This window comes from Rhinatrema bivittatum, chromosome 2, assembly GCF_901001135.1.
Source record: "Rhinatrema bivittatum chromosome 2, aRhiBiv1.1, whole genome shotgun sequence".
NCBI lineage: Eukaryota > Metazoa > Chordata > Amphibia > Gymnophiona > Rhinatrematidae > Rhinatrema > Rhinatrema bivittatum.
In genome coordinates, this window is record NC_042616.1 from 575181780 (window position 1) to 575206104 (window position 24325).

General features: G+C 45.4%; 1 protein-coding gene across 1 annotated transcript in view; it reads left to right on the forward strand.

Annotated features, from left to right (window-relative positions):
* PIEZO2 (piezo type mechanosensitive ion channel component 2) overlaps window positions 1–24325 on the forward strand; it is a 1301103-nt gene that overhangs the window by 878331 nt on the left and 398447 nt on the right. The window contains exon 25 of the mRNA XM_029587157.1: window positions 10167–10332. Coding sequence (XP_029443017.1) covers window positions 10167–10332 — 166 coding nt within the window. The remainder of the gene's footprint in view (window positions 1–10166; window positions 10333–24325) is intronic.

Sequence of the window (24325 nt, forward strand, 5' to 3'; positions counted from 1 at the left end):
ACGTCCTTGCATAGACTATCGTGGGCTAAATGCCGCAACTCGCAAGGATCATTATCCTCTGCCACTCATTAGCAAACTATTTGATCGCCTACAAGGAACCCATATCTTTACAAAGTTAGATCTCCGAGGGGCATGCAATCTTGTACGTATCCAGCCAGAGGACATCTGGAAGACCGTATTCAATATGAGGGACGGCCACTACGAGTACGTAGTAATGACTTTCGGACTTTTAACGCCCCTGCCGTCTTTCAGCATTTGATGAATGAGATCTTCCCGAACCTACTCATTTGTCATGGTATATCTGGACGATATACTGATCTTTTCCAAAGACCTGAAGTCCCACCACTCTCATGTTCAAACTGTCCTCCAGTGCCTCAGAGACAATCACCTTTACGCAAAATTAGAGAAATGCATTTTCGAACAGACCCGCCTTCCATTCTTGGGCTATATCATCTCCAATCGTGGCTTCACCATGGACCCTGAGAAACTCCAAGACATTCAAGACTGGCCCCAGCCAGTAGGCCTCTGCACCTTACAAAGATTTCTCGGATTTACAAATTATTACAGAAACTTCATCACTAACTACTCCATGCTACCTGCTCCACTCACGGCCATGACTAGGAAAGGAAGTAACCTTCAAGTTTGGAGCCCCAAGGCACAATCTCTTTCCACGCCTTGAAAGAGGCCTTCTGCACCGGTCCATGTCTCCGTCATCCAGATCCTAACCGCCCTTTTGTCGTCGAAGTTGACGTTTCCGCTATTCCTCCAAGGGGGCCTTAGTACCCTGCTCCTTTTACTCGCACAAGTTTTCTGCCGAGGAGCAAAACTATACCATTGGGGGCCGTGAACTCTTAGCTGTAAAATTGGCCCTTCAAGAATGGTGCCCCTGGTTAGAAGGAGCACAGCACAAGTTTATGATATTCACAGAGCTCAAGAACCTCAAACATTTAAAGGAAGCTCAGCTACTGAATCTCAGATAGGCCCGCTGGGCACTGTTCTTTGAACATTTCAACTTTGAACTCTGATACCATCCTGCAACAAAGAACCTCCGTATGGATGCACTCTCTCGCTCCCTCAAACCAGAAGATATGCCCAAAACTCCTAGGCACATCATCGACTCAGTCTGTATATCCCTCGCAGTTACTCACATGGTACCAGCTGGGAAGATGGTGGTCCCACACCGCCTTCGGGAGTGCATACTCTGCTGGGCCCATGACTCAAAGTTGGCAAGTCACCCTGGCCGGGCTTGGACTCTCGAGATGCTGAGAAGACATTACTGGTGGCCTAACATGGTAAAAGACTCTTGCAATTATGTGGACTCCTGCTCCATCTGTGCGCAGCAAAAACCCCTGACTGGCCATCCATGGGTACTCCTCCCACAGAACCCTGGTCAAGCATCTCTACTGACTTCATAGCTGATCTGCCTTCATCAAAGGGCAATACTGTCATTTGGGTTATTATCGACCGTTTTTAAAAAATGGCCCATTTTGTGCCACTACAAAGCCTTCCCTCTGCTCCTGAACTGGCAAAACTCTTACTAAGAAATGTATTCTGCCTACATGGGATACCCAGAGAGATTGTTTCTGATCGTGGTCCACAATTTGCTGCCAAATACTGGAAGTCCCTTTGTAAAAAGTTTGATTTCACTCTGAACCTGATGTCGGCCTACCATCCTCAAGCGAATGGCCAAGCCGAAAGGACAAACCGCTCCCTGAAGACATTTCTACGAAGTTACGTCAATAATCAGCAGGATAACTATGTTGACCTCTTGCCATGGGCTGAGTTATCTCACAATACCCACGTCGCCTCTGCCACTGATGTCTCACCCTTCTCAGTAGTATTTGGTCACCAGCCACACCTGCCTCTACCAGTGCCGCTTTCCTTACCCTCGCTGGCAGCCCAGTCTATGGCACTGACGATTCGCCATCTCTGGAATTAGGTCAATGAGAGACTGGGTCAGGCTGCCGAGAAAGCCAAACGCTTCACTGATGCTCACTGTCGCACTGCACCACTGTTCCGACCAGGCCAGAAAGTTTGGCTCAGAACTAAACACATCAGATTACGTCTGCCTTCACAACGATTGGCTCCCAGGTTCATTGGACCATTCCCAATCATCCGACGCATAGGAGCAGTCACATACCAGCTGCAACTTCCCACCTCCATGGGAATCCACAACACATTCCATGTCTCCTTATTAAAGCCATTAGTCTTGACATGGCCTTCTCGAAGGTCTCCTGCTCCTACCCAACTCACCACTGAACCTGAAGACATCCTCCAGGTAAAGGAGGTCCTTGATGTCCGGCGACGAAGAGCCTTTGAGAATGCCTCCTGTCGTGGGAGGGCTTCGGGCCGGAAGAGAACTCCTGGGAGCCCTCTCACCACATCTATGACAAGGACCTCCTCGTGGAGTTCTACCAGACCCATCCTGAGAAGCCCAGGCCGGTAAGGGGAAGGCCTAGAAGGGGGGTGGGGAGGTACTGTTGCACTTCCTGGCCGCGTTGGTACCACGACCGGGCCTGCTCACCTGGCACAACAGTCTACCAGCTCCTCTCTCAATCCCAGCTCTGCTCGACTGCGGCATCCACGAGCGTCCCCGGGCCTATCGGGGCCTTCCACCTCACAGTGCTCCTCTGCGTCGGCCCTGCACCCTAGCACGCAGGTGCAGAACTCTAGCAAACTTAAAGGGCCAAGCGCAGGAAACCCTCGGGCGGCACCCGATTCTGACGTCACCTGAGCCCTGTATAAATACAGGGCTCAGACACTAGCTCATTGCCTTGGCAATTGGGTCGTACACTCCGGTGTTCTCTAGTTTGCCTATTCCAGCGCCTCCTGTTCCAGGGTCTCTCCTGGTAGTACCCTTCGGACTGATCTTACGGTACTGACCTTTGCTTGCTCCTGACCACGTCTGTCTGCTGCCTGGAACCAACCTCAGCCTGTACTTTGACTATGCCTGATCACTGCCTGGAACCGACCTCTGCCTGTGGATTGACTATGCTTGATCGCTGTCTGGAACCTGACCTTTGCCTGATCTGACTATGCCCGGACTGACTACAGATACTGACCCCTGCTTCTGCTGACCATTCTGGACTGATACTCTGGCTTTGATCCTCGCTATCCACTCGGACACTCTTTTCTGGCCTCCTGCAACCTCTGGACATTCTTGCTTGGACATCGACTGCACACCCTTGTTCGTGGTGGGCACTCCCCTGTGCTTCCTCTCTAGGAGACCCTGCGTGGCCCACCTAAGACCAGGCGGCCCAGGTACCCAAGGGCTCAACCTGCGAAAATCCTGGGTTGCTATTGGCGAAGCTCCAGCTATCCTCTGTCTCCTCCTGTGCTCCGCCTCCTGGTGGCAGGTACTCTCTGAGTCCGACCAGAGGGCCGTACCAATCCTGCACCAGGCCAAGGGTCCACCTCCAGTGCAACAAATAAGGTACTACAAATTAGAAACAGAAACATGCAAACAAAACCAAAATAGCCTGAGAAACCAGAATCTGATCAGTGGAACTCTAAAGAGCAAATTACAAAAATATAAGAAATGCACATACCCAAAGTTGGGATATTCCAGTTTGTAAAACCTAAAAATATATTTTTTTTGGTTTTTGTTTACCTTTGTTGTCTGATCTTTTTATTTTTCTAATCAGTTAGTCCCTGTTTCTTTTTTCCACATTCCTCTTGTCAGTCTTTACCTAATTCCTTCTCCAGGATCACTCTTCTCTTTCTGTTTCTTCTCTCTCTTATCTTCTTCCCCTCCTCCCTCATACACACACAAGCTCATGCTTTCTCTCACAGACTCCCTTAAACACAAGCCCTCATTCTCACATACACCCAAGCTCTCAATCTCACATGCTCTACTATGCACATAAGCTCAGTCTCTCACTCACATACCCAGACTCCCCATTCTCTCACACACACACAACCCAGATTCCCATTCTCACATATATGCACTGGGCTTCACCACCAATCCCCTTCTTCTGCCACTGCGGGGATGGGCTCCCGTGGCGGTCTTATTCTGGCGGGCCTTGTTCTTCACCGCTGCAGGACTGGGCTCCTGTGGCAGCCTTGCTTTGATGAGCCCTCTCTATCGCCGCTACAGAATGGAGTCCCACTATGGCCATACTGTGGAGTTCTGTGGGCCTTCTTTTTCACCACCATGGGTCCAGGTTCCTGTGGTGGCTTTGCATCAGCGGGCTGCCTTCTTCACTGCCGTGGGGATGGGTTCCCTTGGCAGCCTTGCTTTGGTTGGCCTTCTTTACCACCATGAGGATGGGCTCCTGTATTAGCCTTGTTTTAGTGGGTCATCTTCTTTGCTGCCACAGGGATGAGCTCCCATGGTGGCTTTGTTTTGTTTGGCCCTCTCCTTCTTTAGCCAAGGCAATGATGGGATCCACGGTGAACATTCTTCAGGCCTCTTCTGGTGTTGTGCAGACCTGATTTGGGGGCCTGAGTCCAAAGTGAGTGGGCCACAGCCCACCTAGGCCCACCCTTAGCTATGCCACTGGTTGGTAGAGGAGTGAAATACAGAACAGGGGAGAGATGGAGGTGAGGAATAGATTGAAAGAGAGAGGAGGAGGTGGCCAAAGAAAAGTGATAGAAAGGAAGATGTTGAGGGGACAGAAATAGAGAAGGGTGGAGAAGGAGGCAAGGGAGTTGGAGAAGAGATTACAGATGAACAGAGACATAGAGACTGTGGAGCAGAAAGAGGACAGGAACAACAGGCTCAGACACTAGCTCATTCCCTTGGCAACAGATCTTTGTGCTCTTTTCTTGGATGCTTCTTTTAATGTCCCGATATCGATTGTTGAAAATATTTTATTGTCACGTGGTGATTGTGAGCAGGCACTGCTGGTGATGCCACCACCCTCTACTACAAGGTCAGACAACAGTTTCATCTTGAGGCAGCTCATGGGTAGATTCTCTGGCAAAAATAAGAAAATTCTGAAGCACATTGGAAAACTTTTCCATCTTTTATATTATAAAATTGAAGTAATTTTCCAACCTTGCTTGTGTCTGTATAATTTTTTTTTAATTAAGTAAGGACATCGCAAGCATCAGTAGAGAAAAGAGATCTCATGGATGGGGAAACGAGAAGGAGAGAGGGAGTTCCAGGGTTGGGGAGAGAAAATGAGAGTTACTGCGGATAGGAAGGCTAAGGAAAGAGGACTGGGGATGGGGGATGAGAGTGAAGGAAGACTGGGGATAAAGAGGATGGGAGATGGGGAAGATTGAGGAAAAATGGTTGGGGTGGGGATGGAATCAGGAATCAGATGGGGGAAGAGGAAGGAGAGGGCAGGAGGTTTTGGGATTGAGTAAGGGGAGAAGGGAGTAGGGTATTAAGGTGGGTTCCAAAATCTGAGGAGATAGGAGAGGTAGGAGGAAGGGAGATTCCAGAATTTGAGGGCTAGAATCTAAAGTCAAGGAAGAAGGAATCTGAATTGCATTGATAATGATGGGAGAAGGGGAGGTGACCCTAAGGTGCTTTGGTTTTATTTCCCCTTGTATCCCCTCTCCAATCTCCCATCCAATCTGAAATACTCATAACTGGCACCTTCTATCTGACATCACAAGCATTGTTCCTTCCCCTCTTAGCCTTCTCTCTCACACACAAATATTTTCCCCAGTCAGTCCTCTGTCCTCTGTCCTCACGCCCCAGTGATCCCCAGTCAACTCTACCTAACCTCTCCAAAAGGATCCCCCTTGACTCTGCTCAAGATTTGCCTCCCCTCATCCTATTCCTTTCAGGCTGCCTGGGAAATGAGAGGCTATATCCGGAAACATAGGGCTGTTCTCTGCTAATTGAGATTGAGCATAATTGGAAGGCAGTATATCATCAGCCAGCCTGCTGCCTCCTAAATTTTTGCCGCCCTAGGAACAAGCCTAGTGTGTCTATTGACAAATCCAGACCTGACTCCACCACTGGAAGGCTTCCCTTCCCTGATGCTTCTTCCTAAACAACAGAAGATTTCCTTCCTATAGCCTTCACTAGGGATGTGAATCGTTTTTTGACGATTTAAAATATCGTCCGATATATTTTAAATCGTCAAAAATCATTAGAGGCGATATATAATAGGAATTTCCCCGATTTATCATCAAAAATCGTAAATCGGGGAAAGGGGGAGGGGAAGGGGGAGGGCGGGAAAACCGGCACATTAAAACAACCCTAAAACCCACCCCGACCCTTTAAAATAAATCCCCCACCCTCCCAAACCCCCCCCAAATGTCTTAAATTACCTGGAGTCCAGTGGGGGGGTCCCGGTGTGATGTTCCACTCTCGGGCCACGGGTGCGTTGATAGAAATGGCGCCGGCGCCATTTTGGTTCCTGTCCCCCGACGTCACGAGCATAGGAGATCGCTCCCGGACCCCCGCTGGACCCCCAGGGACTTTTGGCCAGCTTGGGGGGGCCTCCTGACCCCCACAAGACTTGCCAAAAGTCCAGCGGGGGTCCGGGAATGACCTCCTGCACTCGAATTGTGTTGCCATAATGAAAAATGGCACCGGCCATATGGCCGGCGCCATTTTGCAATACGACAATATGGCCATACGGCCGGCATATGTGTGCAAAATGGCGCCGGCCGTATGGCCATATTGTCGTATTGCAAAATGGCGCCGGCCATATGGCCGGCGCCATTTTTCATTATGGCAACACAATTCGAGTGCAGGAGGTCGTTCCCGGACCCCCGCTGGACTTTTGGCAAGTCTTGTGGGGGTCAGGAGGCCCCCCCAAGCTGGCCAAAAGTCCCTGGGGGTCCAGCGGGGGTCCAGGAGCGATCTCCTACGCTCGTGACGTCGGGGGACAGGAACCAAAATGGCGCCGGTGCTACCTTTGCGGCAAAGGTGGCACCGGCGCCATTTCTATCAACGCACCCATGGCCCGAGAGTGGAAGATCACACGGGACCCCCCCACTGGACCCCCAGGTAATTTAAGACATTTTGGGGGGGTTCGGGAGGGTGGGGGATATATTTTAAAGGGTCGGGGTGGGTTTTAGGGTTTTAGTGTGCCGGTTTTCCCGCCCTCCCCCGATTTACAATTTACACGATATTTAAAAAAACAAAACCGCAACAATCCGATTCCCTCCCCCCCCCCCCCCCCAGCCAAAATTGATCGTTAAGATGATCGATCACACGATTCACATCTCTAGCCTTCACTCTCCTCCTGGCTCTATCACTCCTCCCTTTCCACCTTTTCTTTTCTTTCTACACCTACCCACACTGTCATCTCTCATGTTCCTTTCACAACCACTTACACGCAATCACTTGCACTTTGCCTGCTCTGTTTTCTCACCAATCCACATCATGAACCTTATCATAGAAGACTGATGGACAGAAATGTACACTCTCACCGACAGACCCGGAACAATGGGCAAAGAAAGAAAAGCTCCTACACAAAAGGATTATACGACACAACACAAGACAGGAGATGCCTATTTTTTTTTATTCCTGGAAATTTCTGCTCTCCTTTCCCCTCCTCTCCTGGGGACCAGTTGCTCTTTCATGTGTCTCCTCATCACTGATAACCACCTCCATGTATCGGTCAAATTTTTATATAGGTTTGAACCAAGGGAATTAACCAAGAGAAAAAGAGAACTGATGTTACTCAGTTTAGCCCATGCATGCAATTTTTCTAGCTATCACATTTTATTTAGCAGTCTAGTGGACATAGCATTTAGACCCTATACTTTTTTGGGTGAGTGTGTAAGGTCCATTATTTAGGGATGTGCATTAATTTTGAAACAACATAAAAAAACACAACAAAATAGGATCTTCTTTGTCATTTCAAAACAAAACAAAAAAATACCAACACAATTTGCTTTATTTGCATTTCCTTTTTTGTTTTTTGTGTATGATGTTTGTAAATTATGCACACTTATTATGTGAGTTTTTAAAATAAAGATTGATTTTTATGTACGTATATGAGTCAGATGTTTTTCTGTATTATGGTATTTAAATGTATAATGTATTACATGTTTTATGTTGATCATTATGATCTGCTTTGTACAATTTTATTGAGAAAGGCAGAATATAAATTTATGAATAAATAAATAACACGATGAATTTTGTGCATGTCATTTGCATTTTGTGTGTTATATTTGCAAATGGCATACACAAAAATGAAAAATGAAACAAAAGAAGATGGAAAAAGAAGAAAAGGAAAAATAGAGCCCCCTTCCCAAAATGAAACAAAACAAAATAATTGGCGTGCACACATCCAACACTATTTAGCCAATTTTAGTGCACACTCTAAAAAAAACCATAAGCACTAATTTTCAAAGGGCCACATGAGCAAATACCGGCAGTTACATGCGTGGCTGGGCCCTGAGCATGCCATGTGCATTTTCTAAAGGGCTAGGCCCTGAAACAGGGGTGGGCCAGGGGGGCATGGTCTGGGCGGAGAGAGGCAGGGCGGGATGGGATGGAAGCCGGCTGAGACAGCGGCCATTAACCTCTGTTCTGGGGAAGCGCACGCTAGCTGGCCTCCAGCACGTGGCAATTACTGCTGCTTCAGAGGAGCAGTGAGTAATAAATAAAAAAATTTGGAACAGATAGGTTAGGTTTAGGGGGTGAGGAAGAGAGGGGAAGAGGGAGGAAGTTTAGGTAGGGGGGTAGGGAAGTTCCCTCCCAGTCCGCTCCTTAATTGGAGCGGACTGGGAGGGAACTGAGGAAGGTCCAATTGTGTCGCCGCGTGTATTTAACGAAAATTCACCCCCTATATGTGCTGCCCGCACATGCACGCGAGGATTTTAAAATCCACGCGTGCATGTGTACGTGGCCATCAGATTTTAGAACGCGTGCTGGCATGCGCATGTTATAAAATCAGCCCGTCCATGTGCGTGCGCTGGGAACTGCACACACATGGACAGGCGTGCGCATCTTTAAAAATTGACCCCTTAGTGTATCACTTATTAAGTGACATTTTAGTATGCAAGGGAAAATTTTCAGCAAGCATATACCAACAATTTTTAGGGTAAGTTTTAAGCATAAACCCATATATTAAGTTTGGTTGCTCAATGAGTGCTTTTATGACACTTCTAAATCCAGAGATGTGTGCACAATGTCAGAAGAATGTTGTTACATCAAATACTAATACTACTAAGTGACAAGAAGAATGGGGTGTACTTTATTTTTCAGTGTTGTCATGATTTGGTGGTTGGTAAGGCAAGAAGGCAAATGGTCCCATCACTGCTGAAGAATAACTGAGGCCTAGGACTTTACTTTATCTATATATTTATTTAATAATATTTCATTGAACATCCTTCATCTAAAGACGACATATTTAAAGGAAGGCAGTCAGTAAGAAGAGCAATGTAATGTTACTGGGAATGAAGTCCATGTTTTCAGTCTTTGAAAAACAATGTGCTTATAGGGATATATTAAACCTGGGGTCATTTCCCTGACTGCTTTGGAGAGATAGAGAGCCAGTAGTGAGCAAGATGAGATTATGGATAGTAAAAGAATCCCTGCAACATGGAGTAGCTGTTAGTTTTATCTGTTATCTCTATCTTTATGCCTGAAAATCAGCAGTTCTTGGATCCCTTGGTAAACAGTCACAGCACAGACATTTGTCTTACCATTTCATAATCAGCATATAGTACAAATTTCATTAAATTTTACATCCAGAGGATTGTGATGCTTACAGTAGGAGTCAATGAGATGTCAACTCATTAGGTGTAAAAACCCATTTGCAATGTATTGGCAGTGCATTGCATTGGGGGAGGGGAGAATTTTTCTGGGGAAAAATATTTAAATGTCATTTATAATGGACTGCACTAATCAGCCTTAATGGACAGGATTTAGTAATATTTGTGGAAGAAAATAAAATGGCATAGTGTTTGCACACACTTTATATAGTCATAATTAAGCATTGATATAAACTACTGGGATCCCTTTGCCAACTCTGTGTTATTTATACAACTAGTCAGTTGATATGCTAGCTGACACCTTATTTTAACCCATCTGCTAATGCTGAGCCAATACACTGGCTACAAAAAGTGATGACATTCATAATATATATATTTATTTACTTAAGTTTGATTTTCTGTTTTTTCAGAAAAAAAGCTTAAAACAGGTATTCAGCAACATTCTGCATTTTTGTTTTATTTACAGACGTTTTATTTTTGTGTACCTTTGCTTTGACTAATTTCTCAATGTAATGTCTTCATCTTGGCAGATGATTTTATGTTACTGCTGTGTGCATCCCTACAGAGGCAAACATTTGAAGATGAAAATATGGCTGCAGTGAGAATCATGGCAGGAGATAATGTGGAAATTTGCATGAACTTGGATGCAGCATCATTTAGTCAACACAATCCTGTTCCTGATTTCATTCACTGCAGGTAAAGATATTGCATCTTCTTGTGATTACACTAGTAATGCCTGCCTTTCAGATCTGTGGCAGTAAACTATGCAGCCATAAAGTGGAATAATTAATGGAACTTTCCATACCAAAGTTTAGTTAAGAATAACTGGTTAAAAAAAAAAAAAAAATAAACCATGATTTCATCCTTGGGGCTTTTACCAGATTAGGAATAGGCAACTCATACTTGATTTCCTAAATATAATTATGGCCTACTGATCCTAGAGGCAATAAAGGTCTTTCATGCACATCACTAGGACTGTAGTATAAGGATGCAGATATATTTTCTTTCAGACACTTCAAATAAATTTCACATTCCGATATAGAAAATGTTTTGTAGATGCAGTTATGGTCACCATATTTTTCTTCAGGTTTGTCCCTATCCAGTTTGAATTTGAAACCAACATTAGCGTAGCAGAACCTCTTTTCATAATGTAACCTTTTTTCATGGATATACTCTATCCTGAGAGACCATAAAAGAATTTATTTCTAGGGACTAACTTCGTTGCCATTTCTCCAATCTTCTTATCCAAGTGGGAAAGGATGAGCTTCATGGTCCAGGTAGTGTAGTGAATCCCTTTCCCTTATGTACCACTGAAACTCCTCACTCTGGTGCCACAGGAAGCAAGCAGGACACAGTTTGGGTATTAAATTTATATTTTACTATGATGTCTTCAAAATAAATGAATGTCCAATCAAGTAATTAACTGATTCCAAATTACAGCTGAGCTCACACTGGTATGTTTACAAAGTGGACTCTCCTTTTTTTTCCTCTGTGTATGTGCTCCTGGTACTAGAGTCTGGGATGATATTTGCTATTCCTGTTGTGAATTGGCAAGTGAACCAACTGGGCAAGCATATCCTAACTGTGAGGGAGATCCCTTTAATCCTGAAAAATCATACCTGAGGTCATCAAGAAGCCAATATTCAGTTGGCCATTTAGTGGGCAATTTATCCGGCTAATCTTAGTTGGATAACTTGTACTAGATATTCAGTGAGATAAATGTCCCAACGAACATCCTCAGTTAAACTTATCCAGCTATAATTTAGCTGGATATGTGGCTGAATATGCCTATTGTGCCATTTAGATGGATAACTTTTGAGTTATCCATCTAAATGGCCATTGAATATTTACCTCCAAGAATCCAGTTCTACAAAACCTCAGCTGGCGTCCTGTGCCCCAAAGGTGGAGATCCAGTTGTGGGTCTCCAAAGATCTTCCCTCTTCTCATTGTGATTCATACTCTGGATGACTCCTGATGTGACTTCCCTTGAGGAAAAGTCTGATGTTGGAAAATCAGAGATGTTCAAACACCAGATTTCTGAATGAGGAAAGGTGGTAAAACTTCCTCACTGACAAAATGGAAAAAAATAACTTTCAAAGTCCAAAATTCCTCTAAGGTGATGATTTACTGTAGCCCCTTCACTGACAGGGAAAGGCTCTCAGATCTTCTAACACCTGGCCTAGTGATCTAGGGCATCTCCTCACCAAACTGGACCAGGGTCTCACCTCAGTCAAAAAAATAAAAAAATATTTTACTGTTAATAAAAGTCTCTCCAACAAAACTGAGTACAGACCCTCACATGCCAAGAGTGTTCCGTGTGAAATCTTCCTCTCAACACATGAGCTAGGTCAGCAAGCCTCGCACTCAAAACAAGAATACTAGAAAACAGTTCTCTACTCTCCAAAAGCTAACCCCAAAAGACCATGTTATCCCAGGACAAGCAGGATGCTAGTCCTCACATATGGGTGACATCATTGATGGAGCCCTATTGCGGAAAACTTTCTGTCAAAGTTTCTAGAAACTTTTGACTGGCACTCTGAGCCCACTGAACATGCCCAGCATGCCATGATATTTTCTGCCACAGGGGTCTCCCTTCAGTCTTAGTTTTTCCGCGCTGCTGTTGGCATCGCGGAGCAAGAGCCTGTGAGACTTTCTCACAAATTGTCTGACTAAAAATCAGATTTAAAAACCATTTATTCTCTCCCATATCGGGGTCTCTCATGTTACCACTGGCTGGTGAGTACATTTGGTCTCTTTTTTAGTCTCTCAAGTAAAAATATTTTCTTCTCATTTTTTTCTTTCATTTTCATCGATGGCTGTCGGCAAAAATATGGCCACCGGATTTAAAAAATGTCCCCAACTGTAATCGGACCATGTCCTTTACAGATCCACACCTCGATTTTGTCCTTTGTTTAGGTCAAACACACGACGTAACAACCTGTCCCAAGTGTGCCGAAATGACCGTGAAGGGTACAAAGGCCCGCCAAGAAAAGATGGAGCATTTATTCCATCTACAACCTCTGCCTTCCCCGTCCACATCTACTCAATCGTCTCCGGCCGGAGTCTCCAAGCGTATAATACTTAAAAAGCATCGTCCGGAAGGCTCGGGGGATCATTCATCGCCGACACCATCCATAGCATAGACGAGGTCAGCGGCGGAACACCGTCCGAAGCATCGCCATCGGCACTGACACCCATCGATACCGGAGGCGCTTCTCTCCTCAGAGAAATTGACCACAAAGCGGCCTTGACTCCAAGAAACACTGAGGCCTTCGATTCCAAGGCCTTCACCTCCTCTCGATGCACCGATTATCAAACATCCACAGTGCCCTGTAGAAGAACCATCAACACCTCCACCACCACCACATGTAGCTGCTCTGCCTGCACCAGCTATCACAGAGGAATTGACAGATTTTATCCATCAAGTGGTGCTTCAAGTTTTAAAGGACCAGCAACTGTCAATGCCTTTGCTGACGTTGATACTGGTGCTTGCACCGATGCCGGTGGCATCACCGATGCCGGCGCTCCTGCCGATGCCGGTACCAACACCAAAGTCTGCACTGACACCGAGGCGGCGATCGATGCCGATGCCTCTACCGTCGACGATGCCCGGCCCAATACCGGAACCAATTCCGTCGATGCTGATGCCAGTACCTGGGGCCCCAGAACAGCTGGAATTAGCATTGTTCCACCTTTTGATGAACAGATTTGGTGCAATAGTCGGTGCTCTACCATCGATTTCGGCCAAGCCACAAGAAGATGTCCCTGGATGGATACCACTAGATGATCCACAGTCAGGTCCTTCAGGGCTTTCTCGACCACCAAGGTCTTCTCCCACGTCTCCATGACAAGAGGACCCTTACGATTCCTGGGAAGACAGACATACAGATACTTCTTCTGAAGGATTTATGTCTGATCCTTCTCCTCCAGAAGAAAGGAAGAAATCTCCATCGGAAGATTTATCATTTACAAATTTTGTAAAAGATATGTCAGACACCATACCATTTACTTTGGTATCAGAAGAGGACACAAGACAACAAACATTGGAAGTCCTTCAGTTCTTGGCCATACCTGTCCACGAAGTTCTGCTAGACTTACAGCATAGACTCTGGGAGCATCCATGCTCAGTACCATCTAAAAATAAAAGAGTGGACACCACTTATTTGGTGCAATCTGTCCCCGGATACCAGAAATCACAGCTGCCACATCAGTCAGTTGTTGTGGAGTCTGCACAAAAGAAGTCTAAATGAATAAGGCCTCATTCCTCCATTCCTTCAGGCAAGGATCACAGATTTCTGGACTCCTTGGGCAGGAAAATCTATCAAGGGGCCATGCTCAATACAAGGATTGCGTCATATCAGTTATATATGACACAATACCAGAGAAACCTGTGGAAACAGATGCAAGATCTCTCAAATTCGTTACCACAGCAGTATCAAGAAGCAGCACAAAACAATATTTCACAAAGGGCTTCAAGCTGGTAAGCACGAAGTCCGAGCCGCCTATGACAATTTTGAAACTGCTTCCAGAGTAGCGGCCTCGGGCATAAGTGCACGTTGCTGGGCATGGCTTAAGGCCTCGGACCTCAGGCATGAGGTCCAAGAAAGGTTGGTTGATTTGCCAGGTGTAGGAGACAACCTGTTTGGCTCAAAGGTATAGGATGCTGTGGGCCAGTTGAAGGAGCACACCTTGCGTCAACTGTCGACAGTTCTGCAGGACTCTACTGCATCTTCATCTCGATGCCCTCCTAGGAAGGAATCTTGAAGGCCTTTCTACAGGCAGAGGCATTTTTACCCTCTAGCATCAAGGGGCAGATCTTCTCATCCACAGCAGAGATCTCAGCCCAGGCAACCTAGAGCCGCTAGGCCTCAACCTCCACCGCAGGCAGGACTGGCTGCAGGCTTTTGAGGCCATCACCAGAGACCAAAGCCATCTCCACAACCGGAGCTACCAGTAGGAGGCCGAGTTTCCTCCTTTTACAACCATTTGGTACAGATAACAACATACCAATGGGTGCTCTCAATAATATCTCGATGTTACCAACTCAATTTTGTCTCAAGTCCAAGAGATTCTCCTCCAAAACCTTTTTCACTAAGCGAAAATCACATAATTCATCTACAAGCAGAATTATCCACCCTTCTGAGAACCAGGGCCATAGAGCTGGTGCCCCGGACTCAGCAGGGCAGAGGATTCTATTCCCATTATTTCCTCATTCCAGAGGCCTATGTCCCATCCTAGACCTCAGAAATCTCAACAAATTTCTGAAGAAAGAAAAGTTCAGGATGGTTTCTCTAGGCACCATGCTTCCACTTCTTCAAACAGGAGATTGGCTTTGTTCTCTGGATCTACAAAACGCTTATGCTCACATTCCAATATTCCCTCCTCATCGCAAGTATCTGCGCTTCCTGGTGGGTCACCGACATTTCTGGTACAGAGTACTACTATTCGGACTCGCTTCAGCTCCCAGAGTATTCACAAAATGCTTGGAAGTAATAGCAGCACACTTACATAAGAAAAGTGTCCATGTCTTCCCGTATCTGGACGACTGGCTAATCAGAAGTCAGTCTCAACAAGGAGTTCTGGCTTCATTCAACTGAACAATTGCTCTACTTCACTCCATGGGTTTTCTTATCAATTATCAAAAGTCCCATCTCATTCCGTCTCACCTGCTTCAATTCATAGCAGCAGAATTGAATACCATACTTTCAAAAGCTTTTCTACCCGAGGATCGTGCAGAAACACTTTCCCTATTGGCAAACTTGCTACACTCGAAGAAACAAGCAACAGCTCATCAGTTTCTAACCTTACTAGGCCACATGGCCTCCAAAGTTCATGTCACTCCTATGGCAAGGCTAGCCATGAGAGTAACCCATTGGACTTTAAGATCACAATGGATCCAAGCTAATCAACCACTGTATTCTCCAATTCAAGTAACCCACTGGCTACGTTTCTCTCTACTATGGTGGGCGAACAAGGTCAACTTGCGCAAGGGCCTACCCTTCCAACAAGCAGTCCCACAGATAACTTTAACTACAGATGCATCCACCTTGGGTTGAGGAGCTCACATAGACAATCTCCAGACCCAGGGTACTTGTACAAAACTCGAAGCAACATTTCAAATCAATTTCCTGGAACTTCAAGCTATACGTTATGTGCTGCATGCATTCAAGGACTGCCTTTCACACAAGACTGTTCTGATTCAAATGGACAATACAGTAGCCGTGTGGTACCTGAACAAGCAGGGAGGTATGGGCTCGTATCCACTTTGTCAAGAAGCCGCTCAGATTTGGGACTGGGCCCTGACACATTCCATGTTTCTCCGAGCCACTTATCTAGCGGGCATCCACAACATAGTTGCACATCGCCTCAGTCATCAGTTCCAACCACACGAGTGGGTCCCTGGATCCCTCAGTAGCGACCAGTATATTCTAACGTTGGCGACAACCAACAATGGACCTCTTTGCATCACACCTGAATCACAAAGTGGACAGATTCTGCTCTCTACACAAACAGAAACACCAGCCAGCCAAGGACGTCTTTGCTCGCCCTTGGAACTCAGGCCTTCTATGCGCATATCCTTCGATACTGCTCATAACCAAAACTCTAGTGAAGCTGCAACAGGACAAATGGACCATGATACTCATAGCCCCATATTGGCCTTGACAAGTATGGTTTCCCATACTTCTAGACCTCTCAATCAGAGATCCAATTTGCCTGGATGTAGCTCCCACTCTCATAACTCAGGATCAGGGTCGGTTGCGCCATCCCAACCTTCAATCCCTATCCCTGACAGTATAGATGTTGAAAGCTTGATTTTACAATCACTCAGTCTTTCAACTAATGTCTCTCCAGTGCTTATAGCTTCACGTAAACCTTCCACACGAAAAAACTATTCTTCCAAATGGAAAAGGTTTACCTTGTGGTGCGCACAAAAGGCCATTGACCCTTTCTCCTGCACCACAACTTCTCTATTAGACTATTTATGCCATCCTTCGGACTGTGGTCTCCAGACATCATTTATTTATTTATTTATTTATTTATTTTATTTATTTATCTGTAAGAGTACACTTAAGTGCAATCTCAGCTTACCATAACAAGATGGGAGATGCACCAATATCCACACAACCTCTTGTCAGTAGGTTTATGAGAGGTTTAATTCACCTTAAACCACCAATTCGACCACCAGTCACAGAATGGAACCTTAACCTGGTCTTAACAAGGCTCGTGTGTTCTCCTTTTGAACCCATGAATTCCTGTGATCTTAAATTTCTCACATGGAAGACTATCTTCCTCATTGCCATTACATCGGCTAGAGGGGTTAGTGAGTTACAAGCACTTGTCACGTACTCACCCTATACAAAATTCCTACATGACAGGGTAATTCTCCGAACACATCCAAAATTCCTTCCCAAAGTAGTTACGGAATTCCACTTGAACCAATCCATAGTTTTACCCATATTCTTTCCAAGGTCTCATTCTCACCAAGGGGAACGGGCCTTACATACCTTGGACTGTAAACGTGCGCTAGCATATTACTTAGACCGCACTGCAGTCCACAGGAAATCCACTCAACTCTTTTTATCTTTTGATCCAAACAAACGAGGTAAAGCAGTGGGTAAACATACTCTCTCCAACTGGCTAGCAGATTGCATACAGTTTTGTTATGAAAAAGCAGGCCTTCCTCTCCAAGGGCGAGTAAAGGCGCATTCAGTAAGAGCAATGTCAGCCTCAGTTGCACACTATCGTTCAGTGCCAATCCTTGACATATGTAAAGCAACAACATGGAGTTCTCTTCACACCTTTGCAGCTCATTACTATTTGGACAAAGAAGGACAACAAGATTCAGCCTATGGACAATCTGTCTTAAAGAACTTGTTTCCAGTTTAATCCCAATTCCTTCTACATCCAACCTGCTGTGATCTTTGGCTGCCTCATTTTCACCAACAATACTTCACTGTTGCTTCACTACAAAATGACTCAGCCTTTAGCTTGCTAATCACCCATATGTGAGGACTAGCATCCTGCTTGTCCTGGGATAAAGCAAAATTGCTTACCTTGCAATGGGTGTTATCCCAGGACAGCAGGATGCAGTCCTCACGAAACCCACCCGCCACCCCGCGGAGTTGGGACCGATACATTTTATTATTTTATTTTTGCTTAAGCTTATTGCTACATACGGGACTGAAGGGAGACTTCTGTGGCAGAGAATATCATGGCATGCTGGGCATGCTCAGTGGGCTCAAAGTGCCAGTCAAAAGTTTCTAGAAACTTTGACAGAAAGTTTTCCCGCACTAGGGCTCCGTTAGTGATGTCACCCATATGTGAGGACTACATCCTGCTGTCCTGGGATAACACCCATTACAAGGTAAGCAATTTTGCTTTATCTGCCCTCCTAGCCTACCCCCTCTGGTCTGGGATTCAACCATCTCAGCCATCCTCTGGGAGAGGTGCTGAAGGGATGGCATCTACCTCCTAGCTATCTAACCAAAAGGGCAGGGATCTAGAGCCATCTAGTGGAGATGTAGGGGTTCTGTACAATAAATATATGTAAAAAATGCACATGAAATGGCAGCAGGATATAGGACAGTTCACAGATAGAGCACCCACAAACCTCAAAAAAGCATTCTGTAATTATTGGAAGACTGTTCACATACCTGGAAGTAAAATTTGTGTATTTGCAGAGCACAAAGCTTAGTTTTCAGGCCCCTATTGAGTGGGGCTCATAGAGACTATAGTCATTATGAAAAGGGTGGTTTTGGGCTTCAGTGAAATGACTGACAATTGACTTGCAGCTTTGGTGCCCGTAGCCTTTGGAAAGACACTGAAATGTTTAACGTGGAGGAAGACTTTTCAGCATGGAAGATTGGAAAGATGGCTGTGTCTTTGATTTTGTCTGTAAAACAGAAGACTTTATTAAAATAGGGGAAAGATCTTTCTTCTAACAACAAAAACCAAAAATAATCTTTTTGTATGATTTAATGCATGTTAGTAGGTATTACATAATTATTGCCTTTAAGTGGACAATTTTTTAAACCATTTAACTGTCTAAATAACAATTTACTCAGGTATATAGACTGAAAATTACACCCCCCCCCCCCCCCCCCCACCAGTTCCAACTAAAAGTATGGACATTGAGGTCAGTATTCAATGAGCGGGAAAGTGATCTGGGAAAAATTACCCATATAACTTTACCCATATATTCAGTGCAGCATATGCACACATGTTCTAAAATAGCCTGTCCGCACGCACATATGCGCGCAATTTTAAGTGGGTGTGCGATATGCATGCGAAAGCCATTTCTACCACATAAGTGGGAGGGATTTTAAAAGACAAGGGCGCCAATATCATTACCGGTTGTAACAGTTTGTTTCCAGTTCACCCAGGTAAAGAACAGGATTTCCAAACCCCCCCCCCCCCCCTAGTTTAACATCCTCCATTCTCCCCTCCTAGCCCCGATCCTTAAAACCCCACCAATCTATTTGTCTTTATTTAATTACTTGGCATATCAAACATAGCAGAAGTAAAGTTACATGGCAGGGAACCTCAGATTATTAAAAAAAAAAAAAAGAAAAAACATCATTATTTCGTTGCCATTAGTGGGTACTGATATCCAGTTGCCAAACTTGGTGTGAAATCTGGATGTAATCTTTGACAGTCATCTTACTTTTTAAGTCCCACTTGCAAAATATTCTAAAGGGGGTTTATTTTAAACTGAGGCTGCTACGTCACTTAATACATGTACTTGATAAGGATGATTTTCAGACCATTGTTCAGGCTTTTGAACTTTTATTTGTTGGGCTGCCTGTTGTGTCACTGAGAACTGTACAGGTTTTGTAAAACTCAGCTGCTTGGTTGAAATTTGGAGGAAAGCGTTGTGATCATGCTACCCCCTGGCTTAAGGAACTTCATTGGCTTCCTGTAAATTTTAGATCGAGGCTTAAACTTGTTTTTAGGGTCTTGAAATTAAATGCTTCTTCTTACTTGGCTGATCAGTTGCAGCTGTATATTCCAAGTGGTAATTTATGCTTTGCTGATAAGAACCATTTAGTGATTCCTTTTACTAATCATGCTCAATTGCAAGAAACACATAGTAGGTCATTCCTGGTTGCTGGGCCAACTTTATTGAATACCCTACCTGGGGCTTTGAGAGCCTGTGATGACATAAAGATATTTAGAAAGCTTCTTAAGGCATATCTGTTTGTTGAGGTGTTTCCTTTAATTTGATTTTCATTTTATTTATTTAATGTTATTTTGCTATGTATTTTTCTGTTATTTTTCATTGTATTGTGTTAATTTTATAAATGTTTGTTTTGCTTTGCTAATGTTGTAATCCGACTAGCATATCATTTGTTCTAGATGGAATAAAAACACTTTTCTAATAAATAAATAAATAGACCCCGGCGCGTGCCTGTGCGTGTGTTTACATATAGATTTCAGTGTGAAATCTAGGAATGCTCATGCCTCACCCAGACTATGCCCAAGTCCCATCCCTTTTTGGGAACTTTTTATTTGTACATGTAGCAGCAAGTACACGTGTACACTGGAAGCTTTTAAAATCCACTTGGAGTGTGCCAGCCCAGTTCATGCGTGTATCTCCCCGTTTTGGTGTGTGCCGGGCTTTTAAAATTCACCTTATATTTACCATAAATGAAAAATGCAGTAGTCTGGGACCTGATGTAGCTTTTGCTGATGGGTATGAATGCTTTTCAGCAGATTTGTAAAATCTTTCTGTCATTTTGCCTCTTTCTTTCAATGCACCTGCCCCCTCTTCTTGCATTTTTGATGATTTGAATTATATGGCATTGCACTGATGGTGAAATCAAGAATAGTGCAATTGTGGTCCTCCCTTACCTTGGGATTCACTGAAAGTCCAGAGTTAGTGTGTTAGTCCATTATCGCGGGTGTTAGGGCACTAATGCCTGCAATAACACATGCATTACTTATCACATCACGAGATGCAAATACAAATTCTCACAGGACAAGTAGGATGGTAGTCCTCACACATGGGTGACATCATCAGGATGGAGCCCAATCATGGAACACTTTTGTCAAAGTTTCTAGAACTTTGACTGGCACCTACTGGGCATGCCCAGCATGGCACTAACCCTGCATCCCCCTTCAGTCTCTTTTTTTCCACGCAGCAGTAGCCACGCAGGTTAAGGAGCTCTCTAGAGATTCCTGACAGGAAGTTTCCTGAAGGAACTTCTTTCAAAAAATTCAAAAACTTTTACTCCATCCGGGGTCCCCCTTTCGATGCGGGTCTGTGATGTACACTGTCCGAGGACAATCGGGTCACCGACAAAAACCCGACGCCATGGCTTCGACAAAAATTTAGTCGTGGTGCGATCGATGGCCAGTAGGCCACGAAGGGAAAACTCGATGGGAATCGACTGCAAATGAGGGTAAAGCCTTACTTTACGACCGCAGACTATGGAATCGAAAGGGGGACCCCGGATGGAGTAAAAGTTTTTGAATTTTTTGAAAGAAATTCCTTGAGGAAAATTCCTGTCAGGAATCTCTAGAGAGCTCCTTAACCTTTTTGACGATAAATCAGGGGAATTCCTATTGTATATCGCCTCTAACGATTTTTGACGATTTAAAATATATCGGACGATATTTTAAATCGTCAAAAAACGATTCACATCCCTACTGTTCATGAGGTCCTCCTTGATCTGCTGAAGAGGAATTGGTAACATACAGGCTCTGTACCACCTGAACCGGAAAACAGATGCCACCTACCTGGTGCAGACATCCGCTGGGTTTCAGAGGTCACAGCTGGCTCACCATTCTGTGGTTGTGGAGTAGGCCCAAAAGAAAGCACGTCGTTCTAAACCTCATTCTTCCATGCCTCCAGGGAAGGAACAGAGGTTCCTGGATGCATTTGGCTGACGTGTCTTCCATGGCGCATTGCTGATATCTCGCATTGCTTCATACCAGTTATACATGACTCAGTATAACAGGGACCTTTTTAAGAAGATGCAGGATTTTTCTGAGTCTTTACCCGACCAGCTTCAGGACCAACCTAATACCCTGGCTCAGAAGGGTCTAGATGCTGGCAAGCATGAGGTCCGTGCTGCGTATGATATTTTTGACACTGCCTCTAGAGTGTCTGCAGCGGGGATTAGTGCACAGAGATGGGCCTGGTTGAAGTCCTCTGACCTAAGACCAGAGGTACAGGACCGGCTAGCTGACCTGCCTTTTGCTGGTAATAATCTTTTCGGGGACAAAATCCAGGAAACTGTAGCGCAGCTTAAGGACCACCATGAGACTCTACGTCAGCTCTCTGCAATGTCTTCTGATTTCTCCTCCACCTCCATGAGAACATTCAGACGGGACTCTAAGCGGCCGTCCTTTAAGCCAAGAAGGTATTATCCTCCTGCTTCTTGGGGTCGCCCCTCCAGGCCTTACCAGAAAGGTCAGTCCAGGCAATCCCGTCCTCAGAAGACACAGCCAGCACCTCAACCTGGACCAGCGTCAGAATTTTGACTCCTTGTTGGAGAGTATATGCCAACCTCCTCTACCATCTGTACTCGTCGGCGGTCGATTGTGCCACTTCACCAACACATGGCACATGATCACTTCAGATCAGTGGGTTCTCACTGTAGTGACTCAAGGTTACCACCTCAACTTCCTGAGTATTCCGGTGGACTCCCCACCTCGGCTGAATGGGGATCATCCGACCATTCCCCTCTTCTACAGAAGGAGATTTCGTCCCTCCTCAAATCCCGGGCAATAGAACCAGTGCCCCTCTCCCAAAAGGGGCAGGGGTTCTATTTCCGTTATTTCCTCATCCCAAAAAAGTCAGGTGGCTTTCGTCCAATCTTGGACCTTCGAGCCTTAAAAAAGTATCTACAAAAGGAAAGTTCAGGATGGTGACCTTGGGCTCTCTACTTCCTCTTCTGCAAAGAGGAGATTGGCTTTGCTCTCTGGACCTCCAAGACGCATACACACACATCTCAATCACTCCACCTCATCGCAAATTCCTCCGGTTCCCGGTCGGCCCCCGTCACTTCCAGTACTGAGTAGTGCCATTTGGCCTCACGTCCGCTCCACGAGTCTTTACCAAGTGCCTCGTAGTGGTCACAGCCTACCTCAGGGGTCAAAGGGTCCATGTCTACCTTATTTCGACGATTGGTTGATAAGGGTTCCAACTCAGAAGGATGCACTGGCCTCCTTGCATCTGACTCTCCATACACTGCTGTCCCTGGGGTTTCTGGTCAACTATCCCAAGTCCAAGCTAGTTCCATCTCAAATCCTATCCTTCATAGGGACCGACCTGGACACCGTCCAGGCGAAAGCCTTCCTCCCTCAGGATCGGGCTCAAACTCTCACATCCCTGGCACAGTTCGTCCAGGCCCGAGATTTCTTAACAGCTCGTCATTTCCTCACTTTGCTGGGTCACATGGCATCCTCATTACAGGTCACTCCGATGGCCCGCCTAGCCAAGAGAGTGATGCAGTGGACCCTGAAATCCCAGTGGGCTCAGGTGTTTCATCCTGTATCCAACATTGTCCACGTTACCAAACAGCTCCGCCTGTCGCTGGCCTGATGGATTCAACACTCCAATCTTCTTCAAGGCCTTCCTTTTCAGGCTCCAGATCCTCAAATTACCTTGATGATGAACGACTCAAACCTAGGGTGGGGTGCTCATGTAGACAATCTGCAGACTCAGGGAACCTGGTCTCCAGAGGAAGCCAAACATCAGATAAATTTTCTAGAGCTTCGGGCAATCCGATATGCCATCAGGGTCTTTCAGGATCACCTCTCAAACAAGGCCATCCTGATTCAGACCAACAATCAGGTGGCGATGTGGTACATCAACAAGCAAGGGGGAACGGGCTCCTACCTTCTGTGTCAGGAAACTGCACACCTCTAAAGGTTAATACTCCAACCCCTTAACCTTTCAGAGTCAGTGTCCCAAGTCCTGGTAGCTTCACAAAAGCCTTCCACGAAGCGATCCTATAGTTCTAAATGGAAAAGGTTTACGGTCTGGTGCACTTCCATGTGCATAGACCCCTTCATGTGTTCCACTGTGAAGTTCTTAGACTATCTCTGGCACCTGTCAGAGTCAGTCCAAGAAAACAAAGAGGTAGGCGATCTATAATAGCCTGTCAGAGTCAGGCCTAAAAACTTCTTCTATCCGGGTACATGTCAGTGCAGTAGCCGCGTTTCACAACGGCGTGGGAGATTTTTCTTTCTCAACACAACCCTTAGTAGCACGCTTCATGAGAGGCTTGCTCCACCTAAAACCTCCTCTACGCCCTCCGGCCCCTGCTTGGGACCTTAACGTGGTTTTGGGATGGCTCATGAAACCTCTATTTGAGCCTCTCTACTCCTAAGATCTCTGCTATCTCACCTGGAAAGTGATTTTTCTTCTCGCTGAAACATCCACTCGCAGAGTTAGTGAGTTGCAGGCATTAGTCACCTACCTGCCTTACACTAAAATTCTGCATGACAGGGTAGTGCTCCGCACTCACCCTAAATTTTTACCAAAGGTTGTATTGGAGTTTCATCTTAATCAGTCCATCATACTACCTACTTTCTTTCTCAGGCCCCATTCAAATCCAGGAAAACAGGCTCTACATCCCTTGGACTGTAAACGTACCCTAGCCTTCTATCTAGAGTGCACATCAGCCCACAGAAAGTCAACTCAATTATTTGTGTCTTTCGATGCCATCAAATTAGAAAA